General features: G+C 45.5%; 1 protein-coding gene across 5 annotated transcripts in view; it reads right to left on the bottom strand.

Annotated features, from left to right (window-relative positions):
- Positions 1-24748, bottom strand: part of MYO5B (myosin VB) — a 291515-nt gene that overhangs the window by 194797 nt on the left and 71970 nt on the right. For all 5 annotated transcript variants that reach the window (XM_053408482.1, XM_053408479.1, XM_053408481.1 and 2 more), the window contains exon 2: positions 10062-10172. In XM_053408482.1, coding sequence (XP_053264457.1) covers positions 10062-10172 — 111 coding nt within the window. The remainder of the gene's footprint in view (positions 1-10061; positions 10173-24748) is intronic.

Below are 24748 nucleotides of genomic sequence, written 5' to 3' on the forward strand. Positions count from 1 at the left end.
TATTTTATAGTACAGTACATTGGTTATTGCTTTGATTTTATGGATCCATAGTCTCGTTAGATAGCAAAATTCATGTTAAATTGCTGTTTTAGGGGTTGTTTTTAAATGGTTTAATTCGTTTTGCATTACTTTCTATGGGAAAGTGCGCCTTGGTTTTGGAACGCTTTGGTTTTGGAACGGACTTCCGGAATAGATTAAGTTTGAGAACAAGGTACCACTGTAAAGAAGCTTTAGAAAGGTAGAGTGGCCAGTCACCACCCTGGCATGCAGAGATCTCCACATGATCGCAATTGGACCTGTGAGTCACAAAATGTAAGCCTTCCTCTGTTACAGGTATACTGCCTCTGGATTTGGAGGCTTCATCAACTCGTGTCAGAAAACTCGACAGCAACATGGGAAGGGAAGGGTAATAAGCTTTCGTCATGTCCCTGTCTGCCCTCTGCTATGTGTGGCTAAGCCTTCTGTGCCTGAACCAGAACAGCTTGTTGGATGAAGTGAGCGTCCTGGGAGTTCCCTTCCTGCTCTCGATTTGACAAGAGGCATCCATTTTTCCTTTTTGCCGGAGGAACTTAACCGTCAAAGCTTTCAGGGGACTCGTGCAAAATTAATCCAGAGCATGAAGCAGATATTGAATGTGATATGACACGCCCCGGTTTGAATAAAGATGCCGCCTCAATTCTCTTGCCGCTGCCCGCCCCCCCCAAAAAAGTAAAAAGGAAATAGCACCCAGGGGGAGGTGGCAAAGGTATTTACAGATAAAAGGAGGAAATATCATGCTGTTTTCGTCTAATTTGGAGGCACGGCTGTTCAGCTGAGACAGAGCCAAAAACTCTTTACCATATGGCCACCCATATGTTGGAAATGACACAACGGCATGACTCATAAAATCTCTTCTGAAAGTTTGCTTTGCATGTTTTTTTAAAAAGGCTTCCCCTATTCCTTAGCTTAGGGGAAGGAGGGGGGAGAGAGGGTTAGGTAAGGCAGATGAGATGTGAAGTTTGACCAAGAGATAAACCCAAGAACAGTTCTTTGCGTATTCTTTTGGAATTGTATGTAAACATGCAAATAAAAGTTATTAACCATAACAGCGGCAAAATAATAGTTTCAACGAGGAAAGGTCTGGGCCACCCATCTGCAAAATATCTAAATCTATCTTGTGAAGGATGAGGACTGATTTTTCTCCTTTTTTTTAACCCAGCATTACTAATAAAAGGGGCTGGCAAGAACATCAGCACAGTAGATGCAATGTATATGAATCTCAACATAATTAGGAGGCTCACCTCCCCCTCCATTTTCATGTTCATATAATTAATTAATTAATTAATTAATTAATTAATTAAGGAAGGATGCTGCCCTATACCTGCAGAGTTCACAACACAAAATTACCACCCCACTTCCATTTTTAGAATAATCCATAGTTTGGGCATTACATTTGTGCCACCAACTGCTGCTGTCTAGCTGTAAAGCAACATTCTGCAAACCGGTGACAAAACCATCACGGCAGAATGCAGAGTTTGGAGCTATCTGTGCCTCGCATTAACACTGGAAGATGCGTGGCGCTACGTGCAGGCAGGTCCTGGCTAGCGAATCGGCATCTTGTTAGCAGAACGTGAGCACCCTACGCTTTCATGTAGCAAGACAGCAAGCCACCAAGACAGATGACAATTCCAGAAGAGGAGTTAAATTGCAAAGCCCCATCACGGGAGAAAGACGCATCAGTTCTGACAGCACGAATCAGAAGATGAATGCAAGTATTCAAAACTTCTTTTTTTAAAGCAATGATTTTATATAACGCAGAGAGGCAATGTTCAGATACGCTTACAAGCAGTGGAGGGGCAGAAGAAACTTATTGCAACGTTCTACCTTGCCCGGTAAACCACTGTCTAATACAGGGGTGGGATAGCTCAGTTGGAGAGCATGAGACTCTTAATTCTAGGTTCATTGCAGGGGGTTGGACTAGATGACCCTCGTGTGCAGAAATGGGCTCCCCGTCCCTACCCATAATATTTAAATGGGTCTCCTGGCTTTTCTAAATAATAATTTTGATCCTCAAAATCTTAATGACCTGGCAGCGTACAGTCTCAAAAGGATAGATCCCAATTTCACTTGCTGCAAGCATGGGCTTACTCCATAAGTGATTTGGCAACAGCTGTTCACCACAATTCATTAGGTCTAGTTGCAACATAAATAATAATTTGACAGCATTGTCACATCACTCGTTTACCCTTAATCTCACATTTCCTGTTATGAATTTTGCCTCTAGTATCTCTGCATAGTGCCTCTGTTCTGTTGCCCAAGTCCAAAAAGTCCAGGGAGACCTGTGGGGTGGGGTGGGGTGGGGTGGGGTGGGGGTTCCTCTGGTCCCTTTCCTAATTTCTTTGGCTTCCGTTTAAAAGAAAAAGAAACTCTTCAGCCCTTTACTCATGGATATAAAAGCATGCGGGCAACATTCCACAAAATTGCCCATTAAGGTAACAAAACCTGGAAGCTGCCTTTCAATATCTTGGCCCATCAGTGCAAAGGCACTGGGTTAAAAGACAAGAAGCAAGTTCTCGGTTTTGTTTTTAAGAAAGCTAACTATATTTGAATGCATATCTTACAATCATCAATCTCATTTGCAGGGTTTGCACGCACAGTAAGCTATAGTTAATGTGTTACCATGAACTTGTCAGTCTTCCCCACTTTGCTCCTCTCTGCTTGAGCTGGACAAAAACAAACCATACTCCCTTGTCTTACTCTTACATCCAAACCAGGAGCTGTGGTTTGTTTTGTTCCCCAAAAGCTATGATCTATTGCAAAGGTTTGCTCTTGGCTCACCGGCCATAGTTTCTTTGAGCAAATCAAGCCACAGCCCAGATCACAAGCCAGAGATTGTGATCTGCAACCAAACAGCCAAGAATTAGGAGTGCTCACAGTAAACTATTAAATATGGTTTACTGTGATGTCTAAACTGGACGATGGTGATTCCCCCCCCCCCAGTTTCCATCATCAAAGAAGGCCCAACAACATTTGAAGTCCTTGTGGCTAAAGTGAAAAGGACTTCTGCTGCTGAAATTCAGCTAATTCAACAGTTTCAAATAAAACCGTTTCAGATTACAAACTCTGCAACCGCGAAGAAATAATGAGTACAGGCAAAAGCTTAACAAGGCCAGTTTGCAATCAGAATCTTTGAAGGACAACAGAAATAAAAAGGATGCTAAACACAAGCAGATACATCAACTTCCCCTCTTTTATTTAATTTTTGTATTATATTTTTTTAAAAAAATATATTGACAAATCCAGAAATTAATGGTGCGAGCATCCATATTAGCTCTGCTTTGTCTGCATTCAGAACAGCAACAGCCGTGCCGTCTTCTCCCACTCAGCCAAATCCATATTTGAAAGGAAGAGCCTTTGGGAATTGCAGAAGTCGCAAACCCAGCATCACTCCCCTGCCATCAATGTGCGCGGCTGAAGCAAGCCAGCCACAAGGGACGCAATTAGCACCACCTGAGGTTTACCCAGCAGGTCCTGAGCAGAAGCATCTACCCAGCTTGTTTTAGCAAAGATCACAAGTTTATTTGCCAGAGCCCGCACCAAAGGCTCTTTGATTGTCTGGGACTGTTGGGTGCGATTTTTCGAAAAGCAACACAGTACCCGAAGTCATTACTCGCAGAGAGTTGTTTCCTGCTCTGCCTGGTGCCGGTGAACAGCAAAACGGCAGGCAGCTTGGGCGACAAGGTTGCAAGAAGCGCTTGTGTGATCAGATAACGCAGCCCAACATCCTCTCTCCAACAACTGATAGCAAGGGCATGATGGATGGCCAGCCGCCTCCTGCAACTGTATTCAGGATCTGAGAAGCCTCAGCAAGCCCAACCTGCCCCTGAAAAGCAGATCCCAAAAAGCATGGGGTGGGAAATTTAATTTTTTTGTGGTGGAGCCACAAGTGAGCAGGGTCAGAACTGAAAGCAGTTTACCTACCTTAAGCTTCCCAGCTCAGGCAGGGCTGAAAACTAGCTTTGTACAGGCTTTCCACAGCTAGAATTTAAGCTCCTAAGCTAAGCATAGGCAAACTCAGCCCTCCAGATGTTTTGGGACCACAACTCCCATCATCCCTCGCTAACAGGACAGGGATGATGGGAATTGTAGTCCCAAAACATCTGGAGGGCCATTTTTGCCTATGCCTGTCCTAAGCTATTAGTTATCGCAGGTTTTTGGCTCCTATCAAACAGTGCCCTTAGTGTGTCCATACCAGTCTGAGCTGTTTCTTTAATTGCATAAGAGCGTTAGTTATTCTTGAGGGTGTATGGGGTGTTAGGGAAAAGGTAGTATCTCAGATAAGGGGCATGTTGTTCTCCTTCTGGGGTAGTTTGTCCACCTTAGGTCCTCACTCAGCTCTCACCGGTGACTCCATGTCAGAATGTGACAGTGGCCAAACCATGGGAAACTGCTTCAATTGGCCAGTTAAACCAGGTGAGGGTAGCTGATGCATCTCAAACCCTCAGTGAGTTAGGGACTTCCCTGCATGTGAAGACAGGCTCTGGTGCATTAAGCAGATGAGATCAATAGTGGGTCCAGGCAGTTTCTGCGTGTGCTGTAGAGGGAAGTGATGGGGTTCATCAACTTGGGAAGGTAGCCCAGGTAGGAGAAGGAAAACTCTGATCCTAAACTTTCACTGCTTTTTTGGGGTGGGGGAGAAAGGGCTAAGGAGTAAACCCTACACAAATCCAGAGTGCAACCTATTTGACTGGTGACAATAAAATGCTTCTTCCAATCCTGATTTCAGAAGATGGAGGGAACCCTGTGGTTGCCATGGAAGGCCTCTGCGAGAACATGTGTGCGCCCCGGGGCACCATGTTGGTTACCCAAGTTGTGACGGACTCTGTGCAAACAGCTGTCCCACTTCATTTCCTGCCATAGAGAATCTGAGGAGGTGGCTAAAATCTTGGAAACTTACTGTTAGTTTCTGTTTGCCACTGTGCAGTGCTTTGGAGTCACAAGACTCTGTTTACATTCCAGAGACATTCCAGGCTGTTGGAAGTCTCACGGGAGACGGATGTGACGTACTGGTTTCCTGTTCCTTTGTTCTTCAGCTGCTCTCTGCTCTCACAGAGAGAGGATGATTTCTTTTCTGTCTGCGTAGCTTAGAAAATAAAGCATAGCGATGTAGCCATAAATCTCATCACTTCCGCGTGCTGCTTTGATTCTCTGCTGAATGGGAATGTGCCTGAGCCTCATCAAAGGCTCAGGTCGTTAATCACCTTGGAGGGAGATTCCGGAAGATGAGCTTTATCAGCTTGGTCGAATGCAGATTCTGACACTTACTACCTTAATATGAGATTCTGGGGCCCACCTCTTGAACCATGAGATGCAACAAAGCATCTCAAGTTGACCCTTTTCAGAATCCATGCTAGGTTCTGGGTCTTGATGAACCTAGGCCTCCTAGATAGGTGAATGCACCACTCCCTGGGTTCTATTCTCATTCCCGGGTTCCACTCTCCCTTTTAATAACTGGATAATGCATCACGTGCAAGCAATAATAATGCTTTTTTTCCCTAGCAGGCCTTTTGAATTATTCACAATGTCCTTGGAGCATGTTCAATTTGTAAAAGCTGCATCTGCTAACTGGTTTAGCAAGTAACAGAGCACACTTGCAGCTAAACAATTTAAAAAGCCATTTGTGAAGAAATTTCAATAAACTCCTATTGCCATTATGCCAGCCAAGTGGGTTAAACGCAACTGTAACATTACCAGCCACTGGTGCTTCAAGACAAAACTGCACCCATCATCATAATAAATTCTAGGCTTGTCACTGCAATGTTCTTAGTGAACAAAAGCAATTGCACCAAGTCCTTTCCAACTGCTATGTTAGCAAATGGGTTGGGGGGTGTATGTGTGTGTTTGGAGGGGGCAGGGGTTAAGAGCTTCTGAAGTCTTCCTACTAGTAGAATGTCAGCTTTTCCATATTTCAGCTTCGGAAATCTAAGCAGTGTGTTTGGCGTGTTATGCAAATAGTTGATGGATATGCAAACTGAAGTGTGCTGAATTAGCAGACTCCATTGGTGTGGGTTTCCACCAAGCACTTGCTCTCTGTACCTATAGAAAAGGTGTGTGGGGGGGTAACAGTTCCACTTGACCACCACCACTCCTCCCCTCCTCGCCACACACATCAGGGAAGACAGAGGTTCTTCCCAAGCTCCCACGATTGTGTGCCAGTAACACAGTCACCACCTATGCCCCGCTGCCACAACTAATCCATTTGATGAATGCTGTTGGACACAACTCCCTGTTGAGGTGAGAAAAATCTACTGCACTATACCAGGCATAGGCAAACTTGGCCCTCCAGATGTTTTGGGACTACAACTCCCACCATCCCTAGCTAACAGGACCAGTGGTCAGGGATGATGGGAACTGTAGTCCCAAAACATCTGGCGGGCCAAGTTTGCCTATGCCTGCACTATACTATCAGGGAAATGCTATTGATAATCCACTGATAACTCTCTCCTAGCAGATGCCATCAGAGATGGGAGTCAATGAGTCACAAAATCATAAAGTTGGAAGGGATCCCGAGGATCATTTAGTCCAACCCCCTGCAATTCAGGAATACGCAGCTGTCCCTTACGGGGTTCAAACCTGCAATCCTGGCACTATCAGCACCAAACTCTAACCAACTGAGCTATGGGCCTGCTCATCTACTGAGACACCATTTTCATCAGGCTCCTCCCTCCCTCGCCTCAACAACCTCCTGGCAATCCATCAGATTGCAGCATGTAGAGAAATATGGGAAGCAGGACCACTCCTTTTCATTTGCCGCAAGATCAACTACACTTAGGGGACGCGGGTGGCGCTGTGGGTTAAACCACAGAGCCTAGGACTTGCTGATCAGAAGGTTGGTGGTTCGATATCTCTAGATTTGTCTGGCAGGGCAAGAAGCCTCGAATAAAATTTAAGATATTAACTGATGCTAAAGAAAGAGGTGGATTTGCCCTGCCAGACTTAAAACTTTATTATGAATCAGCCGCTTTTTGCTGGCTGAGAGAATGGCTGCTTCTTGAAAACACTGACGTGCTGGATTTAGAAGGTTTTAACAATGTATTTGGGTGGCATGCATATTTGTGGTATGATAAGGTCAAAGCACATAAAGCGTTTAAAAACCATATTGTCAGAAAAGCACTGTTCAATGTTTGGATAAGATATAAGGACTTGCTTGAAAATAAAACCCCCAAGGTGGTTGTCACCAATGGAAGCGAAGGCTCAGAAAAAGCTCAATATGGAAGCCAAAAGGCCAAAATATTAGGAAATTTTGGAACAAGAGGGAGACAGATTAAAATGGCAGAGTTTTGAAAAATTAAAAAATAGAGTGCGAGACTGGCTTCATTATTACCAGATAATGGAGGCATATAACTTGGACAAAAAAATTGGCTTCCAGGTGGAAAAATCAAAATTGGAAACAGAACTGCTAGATCCTAAAATTAAGAACTTGTCAAGAATGTATAACTTGCTGTTGAAATGGAATACTCAGGATGAGACGGTGAAATCTGCTATGATTAAATGGGCACAAGATGTTGGACATAATATTATGATGGCTGACTGGGAACAGTTATGGACCACAGGTATGAAATTCACGGCATGCAATGCCTTAAGAGAGAATATAATGAAAATGATCTACAGGTGGTACATGACACCAGTCAAGCTTGCAAAAATTTATCATTTGCCCGATAATAAATGTTGGAAATGTAAAGAGACTGAAGGTACATTCTTTCACCTTTGGTGGACATGCCCAAGGATTAAGACTTTCTGGGAGATGATCTATAATGAAATGAAAAAGGTATTTAAAAATACATTTCTGAAGAAACCAGAGGCCTTTCTCCTGGGCATGGTCGGCAAATTGGTGCCAAAGAAGGATAGAACTTTCTTTATGTATGCTACAACAGCAGCAAGAATACTTATTGCAAAGTACTGGAGGACACAAGATCTACCCACCCGGGAAGAATGGCAGATGAAGGTGATGGACTACATGGAACTGGCGGAAATGACTGGCAGAATCCGAGATCAGGGAGAAGAGTCGGTGGAGGAAGATTGGAAGAAATTTAAAGATTATTTACAGAAACATTGTAAAATTAATGAATGTTAGAAGGATGTTGGAATGAAGTTATGGGGTTTTAGCAGAAATGTTATAAAGGTTTAGGAAAAAACAGACTGTTAATTGGTGAAAGGAGGGAAAGTAAAGTTACATTATATTAAGATAAATTACAGGACAAAAATTGGAAAAGATGGAAAGGATTTGCTGAAATAGTTAACCGAACTAGAATACAAAAAAGGGAGGTGTGAGGAGGTCAAGGAAACAAGCAAATGAAAGATAAGTTATGGGAAGATTCGCTATGTGTTTTTTTTTAATGGATTCTATTTTTCTGTTTTCTCTCTTTTTCTTTCTTTTCTTTCTTTTTTCATTATTGTGATGTGTTGCTTTGTTTTTGCTTAGTATGGTGTTTTTACTTTTTCATTTTGTAACTTCTAAAACTTTAATAAATATTATTTTAAAAAAACAAAAAAACAGAAGGTTGGCAGTTCGAATCCCCGCAACGGGGTGAGCTCCCGTTGCTCGGTCCCTGCTCCTGCCAACCTAGCAGTTCGAAAGCATGTCAAAGTGCAAGTAGATAAATAGGTACCACTCTGGCGGGAAGGTAAACGGCGTTTCCGTGCACTGCTCTGGTTCGCCAGAAGCGGCTTAGTCATGCTGGCCACATGACCAGGAAGCTGTACGCCTGCTCCCTCGGCCAATAAAGTGAGATGAGCGCCGCAACCCCAGAGTAGGCCACGACTGGACCTAATGGTCAGGGGTCTCTTTACCTTTACCTTACAACTACACTTGGCTCCTTGCCCCTCTGACCTCTTTCCATCTCAGCTGGTCACTGTAACAGCTACAAAACTAGCTTTAAAAACCAGCGTCTGAGATTGCTTGCTTTCTTCTTACTTCCTCATCGCTTCTTCCTTTTTTGTACCACGTCTTTTAAACGGTAAGCCTGCAGGCAAGACCATAAGCCAGTCTGAGAGCCCTTTTGGCCGAAGTGAAATGCTTTAAATACAAACCGCAATGTTCAGAAAGGCTTTGATAGCCGAGAACTAAAAAGGAGCAGCACATATCTGGTGCCAACGAAGAAATCAAACAGAACCCAAGCAAGCAAAGATTGAGAGAGCAATCTTCCTTTGCTCTCTGCATGGGAGTGTGGAAAAATTAACTTCTTCGATGTGCACAGCTCAAGACAAGGGCAATCCCAAAGCTAAAGAAACCATTCGATCGCCACTGTAGATATCAATTCCTGCTCCAAATGCCACTGTTTGAAATCCAACTACAGTATTTTTTGCTCTATAAGACACACCAGACCACAAGACGCACCTAGTTTTTGGAGGAGGAAATCTCCTCCTGAATCTCAGAAGCCAGAACAGCAAGAGGGATCGCTGCGCAGTGAAAGCAGCAATCCCTCTTGCTGTTCTGGCTTCTGGGATAGCTGCGCAGCCTGCATTCGCTCCATAAGACGCACACACATTTCCCCTTACTTTTTAGGAGGGAAAAAGTGAGTCTTATAGAGCAAAAAATACGGTATGTAGGCAAAGACCTCTTTGCAAACCTTATTCAGCTTATTGTTTGTGCTGCCAACCCTTCAACTGATAGGTGGTGCCCACAAACCCCCTTTCAGCTCAGTTGCATCTTTATCTGTCTCACACCTGACATCACACATCACATCAGGTGTACAGCAGGTGGGCATGGCTTGGCCAAAACAGCCTAGAGAGGGTCAACTGGGGAGGCCTAGAAGCCTGAGTTTCCCTCCCCTCACTGCTACACACAGTTATGGGCTCAGGGCCGCCTCACGCGGAACAGCTTTCCGCACAGAAAAAGTGTAACTTGTCAATCATCCCCTCCAGAAATCTCTTCGAACATGAAGAGGAATATCTAAAAGGTCAGTGCTGGCTGTTTGGACTTCAAAACGTTTCCTCAGCATTTCTTGAAAACAACGAAACACAAGAAACAGCAGAAAACAGTGACACCCCCCCCCAAAAAATAAATAAAGAGGAGGACGTACCGTTTCATCTTCAAGTTTCAGGTGCAGAGTTTTATCCCCCTCCTTGTAATCTTTGATGATTTCTGCTGATTTCCAGACTTCCTCCGGGTCAGGAATCCAGACTCTCGTGTACTGCAAAGGTGAAAAGAAGGGAGGAAATTGTTAAGGTAAATTGCTCAAGTAGAGAGACCTCCTCAGTAACACAAGACGTTCATCTGGTACAGAATTCCGATTTTAACAGTGGCTAAAAAAGAAGGCTCAAAAGCAAGACATAAAAGCAGGGGTTGGAGTAGAAGACTCTCGATATGATATGATATGATATGATATGATACGATACGATAATCTTTATTGTCATTGTCCCATACAGAACAACGAAATTGAAAAAATCTACATCAGACATTGAAAAACCAACAAGCCTGCTATCCCAATTATCCCAGCCTGGTTAGCCCCTAAAAACTCTGATACCCCATAACAGAATACAATATACAGTGGTACCTCAGGTTACATACGCTTCAGGTTACATACGCTTCATGTTACAGACTCCGCTAACCCAGAAATAGTGCTTCAGGTTAAGAACTTTGCTTCAGGATGAGAACAGAAATCGGGCTCCGGCGGCGCGGCAGCAGCAGGAGGCCCCATTAGCTAAAGTGGTGCTTCAGGTTAAGAACAGTTTCAGGTTGAGTACGGACCTCCGGAACGAATTAAGTACTTAACCTAAGGTGCCACTGTACTCCCATAGAGACTCCTTACACTGTGTTTAAAATCAAAATCGCATTTGGATAGAAACTGTTTCTCAGGCGGCTAGTCCTAGTCTTTATAACTCTGTACCTTCTTCCAGAAGGCAGAAGCTGAAAGAGATCATTTCTGGGGTGCGCACTGTCCTGCACTATCTCTGCAGCTTTCTTGTGGCACCTGGAAGCATAGATTGGATCCAAGGTGGGAAGAGTGCACCCAATTATTCTCTCCACAGTCTTTACAACCTTGGACAGCACTGTTTTTTCCCTGACCGTGCAGCTCCCAAACCACACACATGGACCATAAGTTAATACACTCTCCACAGTACAATAGTAAAATGCTATCAACTGGTCCTTTGAGAGATTATTTTTCCAGAGGATTCTCATAACCTCTGCTGTGCTCTCTTCATCAGGTCTTTGCTGTTTTCTCCCCAGGTTAGGTCATCTCTCGGGGTCCCTTCCAACTCTAGAATGATTCCAAGATTCCTTGTCTTGACCCAAAGACGTACCGGGAGATGCCACGGACAGAACACAAGACCTTTATATACAAAGCACATCTTCTACCACTGAGCTACGCCTCCTCCTCGAGGAGTTGCCTTTGCGACACTCTAGGACAGGGGTGGGGTACTGAATCCAACCAGTGGGCCAGAACCGCATCTCCCCCACACCGATATGGGTCACGTTTGACAGGTGAGTGTGCACAGGGCCTTGCAGGGTGCTGCCAACCAGTTGACAGGTGGTGCCTGTACTGTAAACCCCTTTGGACCAGTGGCACCTTTACCTGCCTCACACCTGTCCTTACCTGATTAAAGGTAAAGGGACGCCTGACAATTAGGTCCAGTCGCAGACGACTCTGGGGTTGTGGCGCTCAACTCGCTTTACTGGCTGAGAGAGCCGACGTTTGTCCGCTAACAGTTTTTCCGGGTCATGTGGCCAGCATGACTAAGCCACTTCTGGCAAACCAGAGCAGCACACGGAAACGCTGTTTACCTTCCCGCTGGAGCGGTACCTATTTATCTACTTGCACTTTGATGTGCTTTCGAACTGCTAGTATGATGAGCCAGTATGGTGTAGTGGTTAAGAGCGGTAGTCTAGTAATCTGGGGAACCGGGTTCGTGTCTCCGCTCCTCCACATGCAGCTGCTGGGTGACCTTGGGCCAGTCACACTTCTCTCAGCCCCACTCACCCCACAGAGTGTTTGTTGTGGGGGAGGAAGGGAAAGGAGAATGTTAGCCGCTTTGAGACTCCTTAAAGGGAGTGAAAGGCGGGATATCAAATCCAAACTCTTCTTCTTCTTCTTCTAGGTTGGCAGAAGGAGGGACCGAGCAACGGGAGCGCACCCCGTCGCGGGGATTTGAACCGCCGACCTTTTGATCGGCAAGCCCTAGGCTCAGTGGTTTAACCCACAGCGCCACCCGCGTCCCTCCTTACCTGATTAGGGCATGGCTTATCCCAAACCAGATTGCAGGCCCAAGAGGGAGGCTTGGTGGGGCAAAGTAGGCCACCCCTTCACCCCTGCCACAGAACATAAGGAGAACTTGATGGATCACGGCAATGGCCCATTGAGTCCATCATTCTGTTCTCCCAGTGGCCAGCCAGATGCCTGTGCAAAACCTGTAAGCAGGACCCAAGCACAAGAGCTCTCTCTCCTCCAGTTGTTTCCAGCAACTGGAATTCAGATACTTATGGCCTCCAACAGCGGAGACAGACCATCTCCATCCTTGCAAGCAGCCACTGGAAGCCTTATCCTCCATAGATTTTAATCCTCTAGGAAGCAGCGGTGTTCATTCTTCATCTAAAGCTCCTCCCAACCTGACATGCATTATTAGGTTTGGAAGTTAATGGAAACAGACGTACATAAACTCAGACAAGTAAAGACCCCATGCAGAGACCCTCTGCAGGCAGCTGTGTAGGGGGTTCATAAGAATGAAGGTTTATTGAACAGCATCATCGCGGAGAAACAGGAACAGCAAAATATAGTCCCAAGTGGATCACATTTACACTCTGCTAATGGGCTTTTATTCAATTAGAGGTACAACTGTGCTCTGTGCAGTATGTGTCCGGAAGAGTTATGGCCTCACAGGCTTCATTTTCTGCTTAGGCAGATAAATAAGCCTCCTTCCAAGGAGAGCAGAGCTTGTTACGGGGGAAACTCCCATCCAACAGCGTCATGTTGCAAAGAGTCATGGTGCAACTCCTGATTAAAAGAGCTCTGTAGGCCAGCAGCATCTGAAGGGCTGCTGGTTAAGTCGCCCCGATTTAGAATAATGAAAGTGGGTGGACAATGTCAGCTAGCAAGAGGTTTGTCATTTCTGCAGTTAAAGCACAACTTAAATTCTAAATAGTCAGGACCCTGTTTTGTCTGTAGCGAGCACTACTGCCACTGTAAAACATATTGGATAGATACTCGATTATGTCATTAATTTGTTTTCATCTTATTGTGAGTGGTGTTGTAATACTGGGTGACTGATGATGACCTTAAGCTGAACAATAAAAATCTGGTAAAACACCCAGAGCTGTTTCTCCCTCTGTCTAGGAACTATACCAGTGCGACCCATTTTGATGCATGCCAAGCTAAAAGGGGAGCAACTGGAGACACGATAGAAGTGTGTAAAATTATGCAATGTATGGAGAAAGTCCATAGAAAAAGGTTTTTCTCACTTTGCCAACGCATCAGAAGTTGGGGACCTCCAATGAAGATGAACCTCAGAAGATTCGGAAGAGACAAAAAAAGAAAGCACACCTAAACGGCCTTGGTCCTGTATACCTGAAGGAGCGTCTCCACCCCCATCTTTCAGCCCGGACACTGAGATCCAGCGCCGAGGGCCTTCTGGCGGTTCCGTCATTGCGAGAAGTGAGGTTACAGGTAACCAGACAGAGGGCCTTCTCGGCCCGCCCTGTGGAACGCCCTCCCTTCAGATGTCAAAGAGATAAACAACTACCTGACATTCAGAAGACATCTTAAGGCAGCCCTGTTCAGGGAAGTTTTTAATGTGTGACATTTTAGTGTATTTTTGGTCTCTGTGGAAGTAGCCCAGAGTGGCTGGGGAAACCCAGCCAGATGGGCGGGGTACAAATAATAAATTATTATTATTTATGAGATAACTGCATTACAGTGGGTTGAACTAGATAACCCTTGGGGTCCCTTCCAGTTTATGATTATTCTATGTTAAACTATAGTTAAACTATAGAATTCACTCCTACAAGAAGTTGTGGCGGCCACCAATTTGGATGGCTGTAAAAGAGGAATGGACAAATTTATGGAGGATAATGCTGTCAGGGGCTAGTAGTCATGATGGCTATGCTCTGTCTCCACGATCAAGGGCAGGGGACGCCGAGAACTGTAAGCCTCAGCGAGGGGAACAGGGGTCTCCTAACAACTCTCATCAACAAACTACAGTTCCCATGATTCTTTAGGGAGAAAGTTGTGACTGTTTACAGTGGTCTGGTACAGCTTTAAATGTCCATTGCAGATGCGGCCTCTTTTCAGCATCTGACCTTTGTTGGCCCAGTGCCTGCTCAATGAAAACAGTTAGCAAGACAGATGCTAAAAGTATTGCAATGGGAAGTCAATGGTTCATGGGATTTGGGACCCTGGGCAGTTCCACACTGGCTTTCGTTGACACTGTGTCCCCCCAAAGTGGGTAAAAACCCTACACTAAGCACAGCTGAGGGATGCGGGTGGCGCTGTGGGTTAAACCACAGAGCCTAGGACATGCCAATCAGAAGGTCTGCGGTTCAAATCCCTGCAACAGGGTGAGCTCCCGTTGCTTGGTCCCTGCTCCTGCCAACCTAGCAGTTCAAAAGCACGTCAAGTGCAAGTAGATAAATAGGTACCACTCCAGCAGGAAGGTAAATGGCGTTTCCATGCGCTGCTCTGGTTCGCCAGAAGCGGCTTAGTCATGCTGACCACATGACCCGGAAGCTGTATGCCAGCTCCCTCGGCCAATAAAGCGAGATGAGTGCAGCAACCCCAGAGTCGGCCACGACTGGACCTAATGGTCAGGGGTCCCTTTACCTTTTAAGCACAGCTGAAAACTAGATGCTGGCATTCCTGAAAGCAAACGCAATCCTGTGTACTTCAATTATCAAACTGCCCCTCAAGAGTTAATGAAATAGGAGCTGTGAATATATATATTTTTTAATGCTTTGCAGCTCTATAGCAATGAATTCTTTATATGTATAATGTATAATTATTTTTAGGATTACACAATAGCTGGAGCAGAAGGAACTCATCGACGTTAATGAAGCTATCTAAATATATTGCCAGAGCAGCAGTTTTGCTGGTTGGAAGGCGGAGGGGAAGAGGGAGAGGATGGGTAGACATGTGAGTGCCTCCAGAGTGCTGCCTGCACCTCAGTTTCTACCTCTCAACACCTTCCAGCTCTGCAGTTGTTGGAATGGACTCCTGGTTTTAATTGCTGCGGGTGGGGGGGGTGCCTTTAAGAATCTTGGCATTTATTGCTCACGGGGCATTCTGTTTAATCACAGTGCTTGGCTGTTTACCATCTGCGATTCCTGAACCAGTATTGGGGATGCAGATAGTCAGTATCTGGAAAAACTGGAGACAAAGTGGTTCAGCAGCAATGTTGGGCCATGAGCCCAACCCGTAGGGCAAGGGTAGAGGAACTGAGGGTTATGTTCCCTTCTGGGAAATCTTCCAGCGGTAGATGGGGCCAGAAGCAAACGCGGGCACGGCAATGCATGCTGATTTAAGCTGGAACAGTAGGGTCACACCGGCACATTCCTTTCTGCCCTCCATCCATGCAAGCAAGGAGCACCCAAGGAGGATGCAAAGTATGGTCAATGAAGAGGGCGTCCTGGGAAGACTCTCAAGGGGCAGACAGAGAAGACCACAAGGCCTCATTCAGCTCCAGTGCCTGATGGCCCCCATCCCTGCGATAGAGCAAGGCCTTAAGGATGTTCCTGGACAACCCAAGCAATACTAGATAAGGATCAGGAGCCTTAAAGTGCACAGTCTTTCCCTAATCACGTCTGCTCTTAGTTACTCCCCAGGCTGCCTTCATCGAGGGAGGACCTGTTATGTCACCATTGCTACTGTTAAAAATTTGGAAGTGAGATAATCACTCAGAGATCTACTAGCAAATCCTGAGATACCTTCTGCCCATTATCCACATGGTATGGGCAATAGCCTGAGCTCCCAGGTTATGCAAAGACAAACCATGGTTTAGCATGAATAATAATACTGTATTTTTCGCCCTATAGGATGCACCGTCCCATAAGGCGCACCTAGTTTTTTGGGGGGGAAATAAAGAAAAAAAAAATTATTTCCCCCCCAGGCGCGGGGCTGGGGCGGGGGAAGCCCGAGCTTCCCCCGACCCCAGCCCCCAGAACAGGCAACTCTCCTCAAGCCGTGGGAGCCCGGCACCGGGCTCCCGTGCCTTGCGGAGAGCTGCGTGAAGCCTGGGCACGCTGAGCTGCGTGAGTTGCCTGCATGCTGAAGCCTGGGCGCGCTGAGCTCAGCGCGCCCAGACTTCCGACAGCTCTCCGCAAGGCGCGGGAGCCCGCGCTGGCTTCATGCAGAGCGCCCAGGCTTCATGCAGCTCTCCGCAAGGCGCCTTGCGGAGAGCTGCGCGAAGTCTGGGCGCGCTGAGCTCAGTGCACCCAGGCTTCAGCATGCAGGCAACTCTCCGCAAGCCGTGGGAGCCCGGCACAGGCTCCCACGGCTTACGGAGATCTGCGCGAAGCCTGGAGAGCGAGAGGGGTCGGTGCGCACCGACCCCTCTCGCTCTCCAGGCTTCAGCGAAAGCCTGCATTCGCCCCATAGGACGCACACACATTTCCCCTTCATTTTTGGAGGGGAAAAAGTGCATCCTATGGGGCGAAAAATATGGTAGTAATAATAATAATAATAAATTTTTATTTATACCCCAGAAAACCGGGCTCAGGGCAGCTAACCACAAATTTGAAACACTTAATTGATGCAACAAAAACCAGCATAAAATACGGTATAAAACATGAATAACAATAAAATCAAAAATCAATTTGGGGGGAAATCAATCCAATAAACATTAGATGATCACCAGGGCTAGCTGGCTAAATTAGTCCTATTTGGGCCAGCGAGGAGATCAGGGGAGAATTACCTGTGGGATCCCAGAGCGGGTAATCTTCATAAAAAGGGGAAGGGGAGGAAAGGAAGGGGAATAAAAGATCAGGCTAAGTTCAGATTGAAAGCCAGGTGGAATAGTTCTGTCTTACAGACCCTGCGGAAGGAAGTTAAATCCTGCAGGGCCCTGGTCTCATGGGACAGAGCATTCCACCAGGTCAGAGCCATCACTGAGAAGGCCCTGGCCCTGGTGGAGGATAATCTAACTTTCTTAGGGCCTGGGACCTCTAAACTATGACTATTCATGGACCTTAAGGTCCTCTGTGGGGCATACCAGGAGAGGCGGTCCCGTAATGTGCTCCCAGAGAGGAGAGTACAGTTGTTTCGCTCCTACCTGGTTTGTTCTATGTGAGTCTAGAGCAGTGGTGGCCAAACTTGGCCCTCCAGCTGTTTTGGGACTACAATTCCCATCATCCCTGACCACTGGTCCTATTAGCTAGGGATGATGGGAGTTGTAGTCCAAAAACAGCTGGAGGGCCAAGTCTGGCCACCACTGGTCTAGAGGAAAGCTAGATCATGAGCCTGGGTTTGGGTAACACCCTGAGCACATCACAACAGCAGAATGACCAGGGAGAAACAAAGCAGCCGCAATCTCCTTTCCCCAGAGTTCTTGTGTTTGCACTAACCTTGGCACGGCAAGCAAACATGGCCCCCATGTGTTGCGAACTGGAGGAACTGGTACATTTATTTGCTTTCCACCTCAATTCTCCTCATTTTCAGCGAGCGCTCAAGGATTGTCAACAAACAGCAATTTCTCAAAAACAGCCGTCATATATTACAAGCATGAACAACGTCTGTGGGGGGTTTGATGCACTCAAGTCACTTTCAGGAGAGGAAAAATCTGCATGGGAGTGATAGAGTCAAGGCAAGAGATGTATTTGGGGGTGGGGGTGGGAGGAGTTCAAAAAGCCTTTTAAAAATGCAAGGCGCTTTATTGACAGGCTATGAAAGTAGAAGCCTTCCTCTTGCCTTGGAAAGACGATCCTTGGAAAATTACAGCACTTACACAAGTAGGGTTTTGTAAGACTCCGCATGCAGAAAAATGCAAACGGAAATCACAACCACCACTTTTTAGCACTAGGGTACCCCAGATACTGGGATGCGGGTGGCGCTGTGGGTTAAACCACAGAGCCTTGGACTTGCCAATCAGAAGTTTGGTGGTTCGAATCCCCACGATGGGGTGAGCTCCTGTTGCTCTGTCCCTGCTCCTGCCAACCTAGCAGTTCGAAAGCACGTCAAAGTGTGAGTAGATAAATAGGTACCGCTCCGGCGGGAAGGTAAACAGCGATGCTCTGGTTCGCCAGAAGCGGCTTATTCATGCTGGCCACATGACCCAGAAGCTGTACGCCAGCTCCCTCGGCCAATAAAGCGAGATGAGCACCGCAATCCCAGAGTCAGTCACGACTGGACCTAATGGTCAGGGGTCCCTTTACCCTTTACCTTTACCCCTGATACTACAACAAGGAAGGAGGAACTCTCACCCACACAGACACCATCTATGGCTATTCCATCAAATCATTACAAAAAAGCAAATGACTCCAAATTTGCTCGTTTTTCTCTTCTTTCTTCCCCCTGCCAATTCTGTGTCCTGCCCATGAGACTATAAGTAATCCTGGTAGGGATACATCTGATTCCCCACCCCCATCCCAAATTACCTAACAAAATCAACATACACTTGAGAATGCTCATCCTCAGAATTGACTGAAGAATCCCTGCCCACACCAAAGGATAATTTTGGAGGAAAAGGGCCGGCTCATCTTCCACTGTGCCCAAAATGACTATTGGTGGGCTTACAGAGTAAGCAAAGCTCTGTGTTGCCTCTAATCCAGTGGTTCTCAACCTGTGGGTCCCCAGATGTTGTTGGACTACAACTCCCATCATTCCTAGCCAGCAAGACCAGTGGTCAGGGATAATGGGAGTTGTAGTCCAACAACATCTGGGGACCCACAGGTTGAGAACCACTGCAATCCTAAAGGCCAATCTACAATACTAAACAGCAGCCTCCACTAATCTGGTGGCCTCCAGATGTTTTGGATGACAATGTCATCCTCAGCCCCAGCCAGCACAACTGCTTTGCCTTCCAAAACACCTGGAAGGCACCATTATAATCAATAGGAGTTACTGCAATTCATGGATTGCACATTACTCTAACACAGTGTTTCCCAGACTTGTGTATCCGGCTGTTTTTGGACTACAATTCTCACCATCCCTGACCACTATTAGCTAGGGATGATGGGAGTTGTAGTCTAAAAACAGCTGGAGGCCCAAGTTTGGAAAACCCTGCTCTAACTGCCCCACCTCTTTTTTTAATAAAAAAAGTGCCATTTTTGTGGGACTTAGCTCTTGTTCCTTGCATGAGCAAATTGCCAGCAAAGCGTGCTGTCAGACCAATTTCTTATGAATCACACTTTATAAAAGAGGACCTAATAAGCATTTTGAAGTACACCCACATTAATAAACGTTCCCAGTGGCTTCTGGAAAACAGACTGAAGTACCGGGATTTTGACACAAAAACAAAACACTTAAGGATGAGCACATAATCTGTGCCTCCAAAGTTAACCATTTTAAATAGGATCAACGAGAAGCCGTTAATGCATGAAGACCTTTTTGAAATAAAGGTGCACTCGCTCAGAGCACAGCTCTCAAGAGGAATCCGAAAGAGCAGCCGGCATTCAGCGACAAGTTTCTGACACTAAATCTGTTCTTAAGGAGGATTTAAGTTCCTCTTTAAGACCTAACAAATAAAGTTAAGGGGCTGTTCCGAGAGGATAGCAGGGATTGTATCACACTGCCGACCAGAACCTCAGTTCTCATTTTGACATGGCTATGTAGTAACACACCAATGTGATGGAAGAAATAGGCCATTAATTATAGCCATCTGTGAACGTAAAACAAAAATGTTAAGCACCCCCCCCAAAGCGCTTTTCATGGCTTATGCACACATTCCTTTTCTCCACACTTTCCAGGCATGGTCCATGCTTTGAAGCTCTGGGTCTGAAAGCACTTAAAAAACAAAACAAAACTCTGAAGCTTCCCATGTGAAGAAAACCCGCTCTTTAAAGCTGAATCGGAGCAAATGGCAATCCGTAGAAAACCCAAATTTTGTTGCGCTTCAGCTTTTTCATCCCAGGGGGACAAAAAAAGAGCACTTGGACATAGATCTGTGCCTGGAAAGACTGGGGCAAAAGATGAGTGTGGATAAACCCTCACTGTACCTCTTTATGAGTTACTGTTCTGACCTTGCCTTCTTCGTCAGCCTACACATAGGTAGGTATTGCTAAGGTTTTCCAGCTTGTCATTCTAACTTTAAGAACCGGCGCCTTAACTTGCTTTCCTCCTCCTGTTAAGACTATTTGCCCCAGTACTATGACTGCCAGGTGATCTCCAGGGTCTCAAGCGGAGGCCTTTTTCATCAGATGCTACCTGACCCTTCCAACGCTCTGGGTGTGTCTTCTTTCAGTCATGCCCAGAAGAGTGATGTCTGCAGAAAATATAGGCAACTAAGCCTCCACTGAGCTGTTTGACAGTGGAACAGACTCCCTCAGGAAGTTGTGAACCTTTTAAACAGAGGTTGGGTGGCCATTTGTCTTGGATGCTCTAGTCAAGATTCCTCCATTACAGATTTGGACTAGATGACCCTCAGGATCCCTTCCAACTCTACAATTCGGTGATTCTATTATTCTAACTACCTGCTCTGCTCCAGGTACTTGCCATCTCTCCAGCTATTAGGAGCTTGAGCTCGGCAGGGTTCAAATCTGGGCAACCCACAAGTAGCAACCTAGCCTTACCTTCACAGATAGATCGCAGCAGGAATGTAAGAAACGCAATTACTAGTATGAGTAGCAGCATCTGGGACATATGACATCAAAAAAGTTGAGACCAAAAAAAAGGAGGTTTGGAGTTTATGTATAGCAACCTAATTGCTAGAGGCCAATAGAGATGTTGAAGAATTCTGAAAGAAACAGGAACAGAAATTGATGTGTTCGTCTATTCTTCCCATGCCCTGAATGGTCAACAGTCAGGGATGATGGGAGTTGTAGTCCAACCAAATCTGGAGAGCTACAGGTCAGCCACTCCTGATGCAGACCATAGCTTTTTGATGTGACTTCAACATCAGCTAAGTTGTCCCCCTTTGCCTTATGTTTGGTTTTGAAGAGACCATTTGGTGGTTGTTAATTTATGTTCCTGCTTTTGTACCTTCAGAATTTGCTGTTAATGTCGGTTTCATTTGACTGATTTTTATTTTGTATTTATTTGTTTTTATTCCACACTGAAGGTTCTTTGTAAAGGCAGAAAGGGGGTCTTAATGAATTAAATAATCAAGGAGTAGACTCCCTGGGTTTCCACAAACCATATTTGAAATTGGGAGGCGAGGGATGGGGCAGAAACTCATAAGCTTTGGCTTTTACAAGTCTCATCTAAAGCTGGATTAGCCTTCAGTTCAGCCAAGGAGTTTTCTTTGACAGGAAAAGTCAAGAAAGTTATTTGGGTCACCGTTTCATTTTACAGATGACATCAGCTAATGAAACAAGATTTTCACTCTCTTCCTGCTTCTTGTGTTCATTATGTGAAAAGTCACATGCCTATTCCTACAAGCAGAGGCATGTTGGTTGCTATCACCGCACAGTTAACAACAACGGGGGCAATTCTGATGCTAGACCTGGAATTCCTTGAGCATACAAAAGAATTACGAATTCACCACATGGCAAAGGTCAGTGAACACGGAAAGCAATCAAGAAAAGCCAAAACAGGTTTCACATTCCTGGAGAAAACACTGGTAAATACTGGCTTATACTTGAGTAAAGAGAAAGACACCCCCCCAAAAAGCATAGTTAAGTAAAAATTCTCCATGAGTCTACAAAAATGGTTCCCCACTAGCACATAACACTAGGTAGATAAAGGCTCAAGTTACAGCATTCGTTGTTGGGGTGTACAGGAGAATCTGCTGGAGACATGGAGACTGATGGGACGATCCTGTGGAAATGTGGAAGATTTTGTGAAGAGCTCATCTGAGGGAAGCTAGACACCTTGCAAGACTTCTGGACTCAGAAAACTCTGGTTCATTAGCAACTGAACTTTGCACTTGTGGACTTAGTCTCAGCAAGGGCTTTGTAAGCTGAAACCATCTCTGGGCTCAGAGAGTGAAGACTTCTTGTAGCAACCGTAAATAGTGTGTGTGTGCTTGTGTTTGTCAGGTAAAAGCCATCTCTGCTACACAGTTGTTTCCTGCGGCAAGCCTAAGCACCCGACTGAACCTCCATGGTTCATACAAAACACCTAACTTGGTTGACAACTATACTGACAGAAAAGTCAATTCCATAAACTAATAATGAATGCAGTTTTCTGAGTGTGGGTCTTTACGTAGCTGCAATGGCATCCCCACATACAAAAAAAGAGGCATCAGTAGGTTTGGGGGAACTCCCTCTCCCAGTTTGCAGAAGTGCAAGAGGTCAAACCCTCAGGTGGTCGATTTAGAATTTCAGGAAAAAGACTGCAATCAGTTTCACTTTTAAAAAAAAGGTTGTCTGTTTTTTCAACTGTTTCATGAGATTTGTACAGTGGTACCTCGCAAGACGAAATTAATTCGTTCTGCGAGTTTTTTCGTCTTGTGAATTTTTCGTCTTGCGAAGCACGGATTCCCTGGGTATTAACGGTTTTAAGAAAAAGGAAACAAACTCGCAAGACGTTTTCGTCTTGCAAAGCAAGCCCATAGGGAAATTCGTCTTGCGAAGCAACTCAAAAAACGAAAAACTCTTTTGTCTTGTGAGTTTTTCGTCTTACGAGGCATTCGTCTTGCGAGGTACCACTGTATTTCTATTCTCCACACACTGCTACTGTTAGTTGCTTGGGAATCATGCAGAAAGGTGGGACAGAAATTAAAACTAAACGGAAAAAAACCAAGAAAATATTTTCAGTCAACATTTGAGTGAAAATGGGTATTAAGATGGATGAGAGAGCCATTTTACCACCAGTCAGTTCTGAAGCCAGGGAGTTACTGCAGATATATTCAAGAGGGAAAGAGTGCAGGTTGGAAGACCCAAGATGCCTGGGGCAAGCCATGGCACTTACCCCCAGACATGTATGTACTTCAGGAAATGAAAGTCAGCAGTTTGTAAAAGTGACCATGTGGTGGCCTTTTTGCATCAAAAAGTAACCTGCCAATCAAGTCTGACAGAAGCCTTTTCCAGGTCAGCTTGAAGTCAGCCGAGTTTTGATTTTATCACCTTCGGGCTGACTCAAATAAACAGCTGAGCTCTGCCACAGCCAGAACACCATGGAAGCCTGCTAACACAAAAAGAACGTCAGGACCATGAGGTGCTGCCTAGTATGGTCACTAAATCTCACCTAAACTGAAAAATCTGAGGTAAATTTTAACGTCCAAAGGATTTTAAATCCAACTGAAGTTTCTATGGTGCAGGGAGGGGTCTGTGCATCCTTAACGTTGCGTAAAAACATCATTTCCCTTTAACGGCCATACTGGGCAATGATCCAAGACAATTTTATTCAGCTGCCTTATCTTATACCCTCAACACAAAAAGAGATGAGTGCCTCTTGGGGGTAACAGTCTTCCCAGCTTATTTATAATACGCCAAATAGCAAGAGACCACCCGATCAGCTGCATATGCCAATGTTTGGAGAGCAAACGGAGAGATCATTTAGTGAGAAATGAGACAAGGAGGGGTGTCACCGGGTCTTGGGACTTAGGGTGTGCTGCTGTGGTTGAGAGGATTGACCTAAATAGTGTCTGCATTTATCTCTCGGATGAAACAAAAAGGGTCAGTGGGTGGGGGGTGAGGGAACCAAGGTTTGCAGAGGAGACACACTAGGAAAGCCTGTGAGGAATACCAAAATAGAAGGGAATAATTGCTAACTCCCATTTATCTTTCCCTTCATAAGATAAGAAATGCGGAGGGGGGGAATTAACTACACGAATGTTCAAGAGATGAAAATGTTGCCCAGAGGCAAATAGAAGGCATCAGAAACACTCGCTTCAAGCAAGAACGAGTGGTGGCTTTGTAAAAGCACCATATATGTGCCTTGGTTTGCTCTGCACACAAGACACTCTCTTCCAAAGATTCAGCAAATCTTGTTGGCATCCGTGTCTTGGCAGACAATGCAAGAATGGGGGTGAGGTTTTGGTGCATTAGGGTCGCAAGCCTTGGCCATGTGGCTGGAGGTCCTGGGCTGCCCAGACAATGACCCCCCCCCCCTCAGCCTTTTCACACCTGGTCTTTGGATCCTGTGTTGTGCTAATCTTACTAATCTTGCAGTTACTTGATATATATTATCTTAACAGGCGTTACAATAGCTCAGTAAATCACCCCAGTATTCTCACCCCCACTTTGGCAAGGATAGTGCTGATTATACCCATATCTCTAATTAATAATAATAATAATAAGCTCATCTTAAAGTTTTAAGTGTCTATACACTTATTGTATTTATAAATTTTAAATTTATTGTTGCACATTGTTTTAAATGCTTGTTTTCCTTCTGGGATTGTACCAAGTGTGTTTTATAAACTGGTCTTTGACCGTAATAAATTATTTATCTATCTTTTGCTGCTTGAAACGGACTCTCAATGCTTGGGAATATCCTCACCGCACCATTCGGACATCAGTTTTGCCTTCATCTGTTCCCCTAAATCCTACCTCGGAAGAAACCAGCATCACCTACAGCACAGCCCTGGACTTGAGCGAAGCATTAAAAGTAAAGGTAAAGGGACTCCAGACCATTAGGTCCAGTCGTGACCGACTCTGGGGTTGCGGCGCTCAGCTCCCTTTATTGGCCAAGGGAGCCAGCGTACAGCTTCCGGGTCATGTGGCCAGCATGACTAAGCCGCTTCTGGC

Source organism: Podarcis raffonei, chromosome 11 (genome assembly GCF_027172205.1).
Source record: "Podarcis raffonei isolate rPodRaf1 chromosome 11, rPodRaf1.pri, whole genome shotgun sequence".
Lineage (NCBI taxonomy): Eukaryota > Metazoa > Chordata > Lepidosauria > Squamata > Lacertidae > Podarcis > Podarcis raffonei.